The sequence below is a fragment of the Propithecus coquereli genome, unplaced genomic scaffold (genome assembly GCF_000956105.1).
Source record: "Propithecus coquereli isolate 6110/MARCELLA unplaced genomic scaffold, Pcoq_1.0 Scaffold166, whole genome shotgun sequence".
In the NCBI taxonomy this organism is placed as follows: Eukaryota; Metazoa; Chordata; class Mammalia; order Primates; family Indriidae; genus Propithecus; species Propithecus coquereli.
In genome coordinates this window covers 1,234,144-1,244,451 of record NW_012141191.1, presented here as the reverse complement: position 1 = coordinate 1,244,451, position 10,308 = coordinate 1,234,144, and the positions used below count along the sequence as shown (strand labels likewise).

At 34.4% G+C, this 10,308-nt stretch overlaps 1 protein-coding gene across 1 annotated transcript in view; it reads left to right on the top strand.

The window, feature by feature from the left end:
• LOC105808049 (chromosome unknown open reading frame, human C9orf85) overlaps positions 1 to 10,308 on the top strand; it is a 53,777-nt gene that overhangs the window by 25,035 nt on the left and 18,434 nt on the right. The window contains exon 2 of the mRNA XM_012641604.1: positions 6,147 to 6,253. Coding sequence (XP_012497058.1) covers positions 6,147 to 6,253 — 107 coding nt within the window. The remainder of the gene's footprint in view (positions 1 to 6,146; positions 6,254 to 10,308) is intronic.

Sequence of the window (10,308 nt, the reverse complement as noted above, 5' to 3'; positions counted from 1 at the left end):
ACGGTGAAGTATATAAGATCTTTACCTATTTTAAGTCCTTTTAACCCTTGCATATGAATTCTCTAGTAACTGAGAACCAAAACAGACAAAACTAAAACCAGACAAAGACATTATCAGAAAAAAACCCCAAAGTATTATGGACCAATATCACTCATGAACATATACACAAAAATCCTCAAGAAAATATTAGCATATTAAACTCCTCAATAAATAAAAAGGATAATACATCACAAATAAGTGGAGTTTATCCCAGGAATGGAATGTTCATGGATTGAAAGATTCAATATTGTTAAGATGTCAATTCTCCCCAAAATTGACTTATAGTTTCAGTATAATCCTAATCAAAATCATAGCAAATTTTTTGTTGAAATCAACAGATTCTAAAATTTATATGGAAAAACAAATTAGAATAGTCAAACAATTTTCGTGGAAAAAAAAAAAAAGTTGGAGGACTCACAGTACTGATTTCAAGACTTACCACAAAGCTACAGAAATTAAGACAGGGTGGTACTGGTGAAAGAGAAGATGCAGATTAATGTGACAGAATATTGAATACAAAAATAGAACCACATACACTTAATTTTTGAGAAAGGTACAAAGGTATTTCAGTGGTGCTAGAACAATGGTACGTCTATAAATAATTTTAAAAAAATTTCCACCCATATTCTGCACCATGTACAAAAGTTAACTCAAAATGGACTATAGACTAAATATAAAACCTAAAATTACTAAACTTGCAGAAGAAATCGTAGATGAAAGCCGGGCACAGTGGCTCACACCTGTAATCCTAGCACTCTGGGAGGCCGAGGCAGGAGGATCACTTGGGCTCAGGAGTTCAAGACCAACCTGAGTAAGAGCGAGAGTCTCTCTCTACTAAAAATAGAAAAAGTAGCTGGGTGTCGTGGTGTGTGCCTGTAGTCCCAGCTACTCAGGAGGCTGAGGCAGGAGTATCACTTGAGACCAGGAGTTTGAGGTTACAATGAGCTATGATGATGCCAAAGATTTGTTAGATTTGAGACAAAAACTGTGGTTTGTAAAAGAAAAAAATTCACAAATTGTTCCCTCTTTGAAATTAAAAAGATTTGCTCTTACAAAAATACTGTTAAGATAATGGAAATAAAAGCACAGATTGGGAGAATATATTTGCAAAGAACATATCTGATAAAGGGCTAATATCCGTAATATATATAGAACTCTCACGTCTCAATAGTAAAAAAATGAACCATCCAATAAAAATATGGGCAAAAGACTTGAATAGGAGCTTGACCAAAGAAAATGCACGATGGCAAGTAGGGATGTGAAAAGATTTTTAACATTATTAATTATTAGAGAAATGCAAATTAAAATCATAATGAGATAACACTACATACGTATTTAAATGGTGAAAACAAAAAATAAAACTTTAAGTGCTGGAAAGGATGTAGGAAAACTGGATCTTCCTACATGGCTGATGGAATGCAAAATGATACAGCAACTTTGAAAAACTGTTGGTTTCTTATAAAATTAAGCATTAGATTATATAGGCCAACAATACCGTTCCTAGGAATTAACCCAAGATAGATAAAAATATCTCCACACAAAAACTTATATGCAAATATTTATTAGCAACCCCGAACTAGAAACAACTCAAAATGTTCTTTAATTGGTCAATGAAGAAACATTATTCATTCATTTTGATCTAGGAACTGTTCTAGATCAAAAGAGAGAGAACAGCTGAACAATACTGATTTGATCCTAATTTAGGGAGGGGAAAAAACAGCTCTGAAAAGCCATTTTGGGAGAAGTTGAGAAAATTTCAATATAGACTGAGTACATTGGATGACATTAAGGAGATATTTTTCATTTTTCTTAGGTGTGGTAATAGTATTGAGGTTAGAAAGTTTATTTCTTTTATTTAACAGTATTGTGGAGAAAGTCTTTATTTCTAGTATATGATGAGTATTAAGAGGTGAATGTCAGTAACTTTTTTTAACTGTACTCATATATATGAAAAGCAAAAAGGTAAAATGTTAAGGATTGTCTCTTGGGAGTGTGTATATTGTTGTGTATTGATATTATTTTAACTTTTATCTGCAAGTTTGACATTTATCATAAGAGAAGGATATGTTTTTAGAGCTTAGTTGAGAGAAATAGTATTTATTGAAGATGACCTTATGATATGCAGTGCATTCCTGTAGATCCTATGACTATCAGGGGTAGTACTCCTAAGAATATCTTTTTCACTGCCCTCTGTTTGAGCATTTGAACACTGGCCTACATTGAGAACCAGGGTAGAAGACAGTTCTGTGAAATGCTTTGTTACAGAAGCATGTTTTTGAGAACATTGCTTACTGTATCACATGTGGGAAAGATGAAACTTTGGATTTCTTTTTTTATTATTTTTTTTAATTTTGGGTTTCAATAACAGAATAATTGTGCTGCTTCTGAGAAACTGGATTTTTGGTATGTTACAGACTTTGAGTTATGTTTTACTGACTGCTAGAAAGCTGAGATCTCATTTGTTGTAGCCCATGTGTAATGGGCACACTTCCTGGCTGCACTCTGTCTGCTTTGTAATTTTCACTGCCTATCCTTATTTTTCTCTCATTCTGATTCCCTCATCTATTTTTTTGGTTGTTTTTTGTGAGATACTTCACGTCCAACAATGTTCTAGCCAAATTAAAAGGATTTAAAATAATGTAGTTTATGAAATGAAAGTGACAGCCTAAAAGATTTTCACATCATTATTAGTCATGGAAGTTCTTGCCCCCAAATCCAGGGATTTTTTTATCCTCTACCTAAATTTAAAATCAGGGACTATTTCTAGAAAATTCAAAAGTATATACTTTTAAATATAATTAAATAAGATATAAAATTTTCTATTTTCCAGAGTAATTGTTGTAATTAGAGTAAAATACCTTGTTTTAGGGGAAGGAGTAATACAGAGGAAAAAACAAGGCCAGTTTATGGAAATGGATTTTCAGTTTCCTTTTTTTGTTCTTGTTGAGACAGTCTTGCTCTGTCACCCTGGGTGGAGTGCAGTGGCATCATCATAGCTCACTGCAGCCTCAAGCTTCTAGGCTCAAGCAATACTCCTGCCTCAGACTCCCAAGTAGCTGGGACTACAGACATAGGCCACCTCACCTGGCTAATTTTTCTATTTTTAGTAGAGATGGAGTCTCGCTCTTACTCAGGCTGGTCTCAAACTCCTGAGCTCAAGCAATCCACCCACCTCAGCCTCTCAGAGTGCTAGGATTACAGGCGTGAGCCACTGAGCCACTGTACCCAGCAGTTGGAATTAACATTTTTCTTTGAGAATTTCATTTTTTTAATTCTATTTTTTTTTTTATTAAGGGACGTAAAATATGCCATTGTTTTGCCCTTGAAATTTCTGAAAGAATTATTATGCACAAAAAATCCTAAGGGAAAATTATATTAGTTGTGAATGGTATTCAAATTCCTTTCCCCTCACAGTAATATCTTACTTCTGTTAAATGATACTTTATATTTTATAAAATATTTTTCAGCATCAGCATGTTGATACAGATGTCCTATTTACAATTTGCTCTTCCTACCTTCTTTGAAGTCCCTCTTCACCCAGTTTCTGTCTGGGATTGCTGTACGACATTACCAAAGATGTATTATTTGACAACAAAATGCTTAAAGTAGGGCCAGCAACAATTACTCTCAAATATATGTTGTATGAATGAATGATGGCTAAGATATTTTTAAGACTTTATGTATATATTAGGTAGGAGTATCTTTCGATGTATCTTAAGTTTATTCTAACGTGAAAAAGTATTGAACGTTTTCTTCTTTAGGTGATTCCTAAATTCAGTGAACTCTTCCATGGATGATTTTTTTTTTCTTTAAAAATCTGGAAAGTAACTTATAGCACTAAATGATCTTTAAAGGGTTTTCTCCTTATAAAACTAACTTTTGATTTTATGTTTGGGCATACTTAAATCCTAACCTTAATAACCTATGAGTTTCTACCATAAGGGATATACTAAAATTAATTGCCAAACGGAGTTAATTGTAAATATAGGTGTGAGTAAGGTAAGCTTGTCATCTCCTTTGCCCCAGGCAGAAGGATTCCTAGAACTAGGATTTATCTTTCTTTGCTCACATCTCAGGAATTCACTTCTATTTGCCAAAATATAGTAAAACAAGGTATACGTTCTTCTTTCTTTCTGCACCTATTTTTATGTGAAAAGTACTCTTCATTCTCATTCTTACCCTCATTCATTTCTTAACACATAAAAATCAAGTTTAATTTTAGAGCAGTGCCTGTTAGTCATGTGAACTCTGTACAGCATCTCCATTTACACTACTTCACCCATCACTCACAGGGCAAGTTCTCACAAAGACCTGTTTTGTTCTCCTGTCGATCCACCCTAAAGAAACCAGTTTCCAAACTATGCACAGCTCTGTAAATCAAGATGAACTGGTCAGAAATTGGATACAGAAACAAACAAGAAACCAAAGAACGCTGCCTAGTTAACAAGCAGAATGTGTTATATATAATAAAATTGCCAGTAATGACATAAATGTTCAACTAAGAATTCTGATCAGAAAGTTTATATTACATTCATATTGTAATCATATAGTTCAAAGTCATTAGTTTTTTTCCTATTATTGTTAGAGTTAAGAAAATATAAGTAATGCCTTTAGTAAGATATTCTGTGCAACAGAGGACTGTTAAAACAAATGATAAAAGGGGAGCTTTGTTTCTGTGTTTCTTAGCCAGACCTATGTGTGATGACCAGGTACCAAGGATGAGGGGAAGAGGAGTTTGGTGTGTACATACAGATTCCCATCTTTCTGGCAATAGTTAGTGGACCAGAGTAAGGAAGAAATATAATAAGATGCAGAACTTACTTGCTCAGGGTCTTTATATTTATTTCAGGAAGAAAGGAATACACCCAGACACAATTCATAAGTAACAGAATATATTTTCCACTACAGAGTTAAACTCAAGCATAATATATTTGCAGCTTAATTTATGGATTTTGAGACTACTCCTGAAATATTAATATTTTCTCTTTGAATAAATGTTTTGTCAAATATTTTATCTTGTTTAGAATTTTCAAGAATATCAAGCACTGTTCAAAAGTTTTGTTTTCTTTCAAGATGATTTTGTCTAAACATTGTGCTTTTAACTATCACATAGCCTTCTAAAGAGTCTGCATCTTCGTGATGTTTCTTTCTCCCCTTGAGAAATTATTAATAAAAAAGGAAACAAAAGAAGCAAAGAAAATTTAAAATGTCCTCTGCTCATTATTCCAACAATAGCAAAGACCAAGCTTCCATAGCCCAATTAGAGAACTCTGAGTACTCTATGAAAATAGAGTACTGAATCAAATGAGCATGTTATGAAATATAAAACTGTTACATAGAATACATGACACATTGAAATTTCTTGTATCCTCCTTTCCCAACACATTTTGTGAAGAAAATTGTAATAAAAATGTTCTTCCCCTCAATAAGCCTTTTTCCCACCCCTCATACTCACATGCACATATATATATATTTTATTTTGAAGAAATCAGATTAGTAGGGGGAACTTTTCTAAAACATTTTCTTTATATGAGAGTACAAAAGGATTAAACTGAATAATGAAATGCCTTCTTACTTCTAGCTTCTCCCTGGCACTCCTTTCTCAAATTTCAGTCTCTACTCTCCCCTACAGAGTGACAATTCAGGACTATCTGATTTCCCAGTTTAATTTCAACTCACTGATAGGATTTAAATTGTTGAAACAATAGTCTTAACATAGGAGCTAGGTTTTCTTTTTTATTATTACATTTTCAGTGAGGTATAATTTACATACAATAAAATGCACGTATCTTAAATGTACAGTTTGAATTTTAACAAATGTATAAATTAAGATCAATGGGGAGGACTTTCTCAAAATGTATCTGCCAAGGGGTTAGAAAGTTTTCTAGATGATTCTGAGCTACACCCAGTTAAGAACCATTCATTGCCTTTGTAAAGACCAAATTGAGTAATGTACATAAAAATACATAATATATCATAAAATGTTATACGGATTAAAGTTAGGTTATTATTTTTTAAATCTTGAATTTCTCATGTGCTTTTTTATGGGGTTTGCAATGCTGCCTCACCATTGAAATTCTCAATGTGTTTTTCTATTTGTTTTTAAGAAAATTAATGCAAAACTTCATGATGGAGTATGTCAGCGCTGTAAAGAAGTTCTTGAATGGCGTGTAAAATACAGCAAATACAAACCATTATCAAAACCTAAAAAATGGTGAGTTCAGTTTTTTAATTACCTTACTAGTAATATATGTGTCATAGTTTATTGTTTCATTTCCTCATTTTCAAAATTGTAGCCAAATAAATATTAACGTAAATAAAGAAAAAATTCCATTCTCCCATGTAGAATTTCATCTCGCATGCTGAATCTTGGTTTGTGCAGGCAGACAGATTAAAAAAGTAGATTCAAGGGCCCTTTTGTTACAACAGAGGGGTCTGTTCGTCATTCTGTGGCGAAAGTAACTTGCTCTTACTCTATAAACCTGTATCTTGCTCTTGCTCTGTAAACCTTTCTTGTCCTTCCTCAATAAACTTCATTTAACACTTTTAAAAAAAAGGTAGATTCAAGGCTGGCATGGTGGCCCACACCTATAATCCTAGCACTCTGGGAGGCCGATGTGTGAGGATCCCTTGAGGTCAGGAGTTCAAGACCAGCCTGAGCAAGAGCTGAGGCCCTGTCTCTACGAAAAAAAGAAAAATTAGCTGGGTGTAGTGACAGGTGCCTATAGTCCCAGCTAGCCCAGGAGTTGGAGGTGGCAGTGAACTTTGATGATGCCACTGCACTCTAGCCAGGGCAACAGAGCAAGACTCAAAAAAAAAAAAAGACTAGATTCAACATTCCCTGCCTCATTCTTCCATAAATAAATAATGCAGCATTTTTTATAGAACCCATTTATAAAAAGTAGGTTGGGACTGAGGGGAAATAGTTTTATAAAATATTATCTCCCACTGACAGGTAACATTATTTACCATAGATTGTCTTTACCAGTTCCTAAAAGGGCTCTGACTTTTTAGTTCAACTCATGAAGATTACTAAAATGGCTTAGATTGAGTATCATAAATGAATCATTAGATTGATAACTTACAATTTCATTCATTTGGAGATTTAGCTTGAAATGAAAAGATACTGGACTTTGTTTCCAATTCCTCAGTTCCTAACCCTTCTATAATTCTGAGGTTCTCTTACATCATCAGCCTTATGTGCATCTCCTGTACAGCTTCCTAACATCCTCCAGCTCAGCAAAATAAGGACAATATTGGAGGGTTATTGCTACATGAAAGAGAAAGTGATCATCTTAAGTAAAAATCAGCATTGTTCCTTTTACATTATGAGATTTCATTTGGTGATCTATATAGTAGCTATTGAGAACAAATTTTCTCATTGTTGCTTTATTTTCCTGTTAGCTATTCAGTAGTTGCATCTTTCTTGGACATGTTCCCTCTTTCTATGGGAAGAAATTTTACTTAAAGCAGCAGTCTCCAACCTTTTTGGCACCAGGGACCAGTTTCATGGAAGACAATTTTTCCACGGGAGACAATTTTTCTACAGACAGCGGGGAATAGTGGGGAGTGGAGCTCAGGCAGGGATGCAGAGCAACGGGGAGCAGCTGTAAATACAGATGAAGCTTTGCTTGCTCTCCGTGGAGCTCTGTGGCCCAATCCCTAACAGGCCTCAGAGCAATAGCAATCAGCGGCCTGGGGGTTGGAGACTGCAGACTTAAAGTCAGTCTATAACTTTCGGTGTTTATTTCTATTCAAAAATTGTCAGCCTTTTGGCAAATCTAAAACTCAAGGTATAATTTGTTTACATCAGAATATTTAATAGCTTTCAGTGTTTTGATTTGGGCAGTTAATTTTGACTAAGGTGCTTCTTTTTATTTTATTTATTTATTTTCTTGAGACAGGGTCTTGCTCTGTTGCCCAGGCTGGAGTGCGGTGGCACAGTTATAGCTCGCTGCATCCTTGAACTCCTGGGCTCCAGCAATCCTTCTGCCTCAGCCTCCCAAGTAGCTAGAACAACAGATGCCTCCCACTATGCCTGGTTTAATTTTTCTTTTCTTTTTTTTTTCTTATAGAGACAGGGTCTCACTATGTTGCCCAGGCTTGTCTTGAAGTCTTGGCTTTAAGCAATCCTCCCATCTTGGCCTCCCAAAATGCTGGGATTTCAGGAATGAGCTACCATGCCCAACCAGATGCTTCTTTTTAATACTGAAAGGTAAAAGACTCAAGGAAGGATAAACTAACTTAAGCTCTTTAGGTTTTGTTTGTTTGTTTGTTTTTCTTTATTACCCTTTCAGGGCAGAATTTTTAGTATTTGTTACAGGTATAGTTGACCCTCCTTTTAAATAGCTTTACAAAGATCTCTCTCTGATCTTTCAGTCTTTTCTTCCTGTTCTCCATCATTGCCTCCCAAAAGAAAACACTTTTAAACAAGTCTAATGAGTTTTATGCTCACTGGCCCAAATTAGTAGAGGGAAATTTGGCAAGTGTTTGCACTATAAAATGTTAGATTTCCATGAATGAATAACTGGGTCCATACCATAGGAATTAAATGCTGGTTGAACAAGAAGTCATGTTTTAATTAATAGGCCTAATACAAAATTTGTAGCTCTCTGAATATTTTCAATAAGTCTTTATTTCTACAAAGGTATTTTAAGATTTCAGCATCAATTTCTATTTTCTCTTCCTAGTATTGTTTACTAAAAGAATTTGAAATATAATATAGTAATAAACATTTATATGGCCATAGTACTTTAATAAATTAGTGCTATGTAACAAAAATCATTTAAAAATATTCTTGCCTTATCCATTATCTGTATTTTAATATCTTTAATATGTACTACATTCTGTATGTTTGTCTTCATTATGAATGTGCCAGTGTGTAAAAGATCATACCAGTTATGGTAAATTTTCCAAATGTTATATTCTGCTGTAGAATTTCTGAACTTATTTATTTTGGACAGCTTTTGGACTTTTCCACTTTTTGTGTATTACTTATAATCCTAGTATTTTTATGACTCCAGAAGAATTTGCATGCTTTAAGTCCTAAAATGACAAATATTTTATTCAGAAGGACAGACTCCGCAAACAATGCTATTTAAAAAACGAAAGTAAAAGGAAACAGTATTAGTAGCAAATCTTATATTTAGTTTTTTATGTTTATAACACATGAACCTTTAAGAATAGTTGGATATGAACACATAGACCTGAAGACCAGCAACTGTGTCCTATCTTGGAGTCACTGAAGTCCTTGAAGTCAGGGGATTTCATGGTGATGTTGCCGCTACGTGGGCAGTACAGTGACCCAGAGGCCTTCAAAGAGCCTCAAAGGTGTCAAGGAGATGAGGACTAAAGGGGACCTCAAGAGCTGCTGTTCTACATCACACTGAGGTGGAAGAGGTTAGCCATACACTAGTTCACAATGAATACAAAACAAAGGAAATACAATATTGCACAAAATACCAAGCTACAGATAACAAGACATTAAAAAGCTTAAAGGAAGATTTCTAGAAATAAAGAAACCCAAGTTTTATGCTCACTGGTTCAAATTAGCAGTAGGGAAATTTGGCAACTTTAAGCACTATAAAACTTTAGATTTCCACGAATGAATTAACTGTGTTCTGTACCACGGTATAAAACACGCTAATGTGAAACAAATTGTAGCTCATGAGAGACTCGAAACTTCTAGTCAAAACAAGATCTTGTATGGGAGGGGGAAAAACCCTTTCCTCAGCTAGGGCTCTGTAACAAAAAACAGATTAACAAGCAAAAAACATAACAGATGTGTTTGATGTAAGTTGTATGTGACCTGGGAGCCTTCATAAGAAAATGAAGATCCAAAGAAACAGGTAAACCTGAGTGTTTTTATGCTAGGTTTGATGAAGAGTGGAAAGTCATGGGAAAATGTGATAGAACAAAGGAGTATGAGCTAAGAGTAGTAAACTGGGGGACACTTAGCAAGACCTGTTGATTCAGATTCTTCTCACTATCCCTCGATCTTCAGAATTCACAATTGCAAAGATGTGGCATTAACCCAAATGCCCATCAATTCATGAATGGATTAACAAAATGTGGTGTGTGTATATATATATATATATAATATATATACATACATACATACATACCATGGAATGCTACTCAGCCATGAAGAAGGATGACTTAATGCCTTTTGCAACAATGTAGATGGAACTGGAGACTATTATCCTAAGTGAAGTCTCTAAAGAATGGAAAAATAAACACCACATGTACTCACTATTAAATTGGAACTAA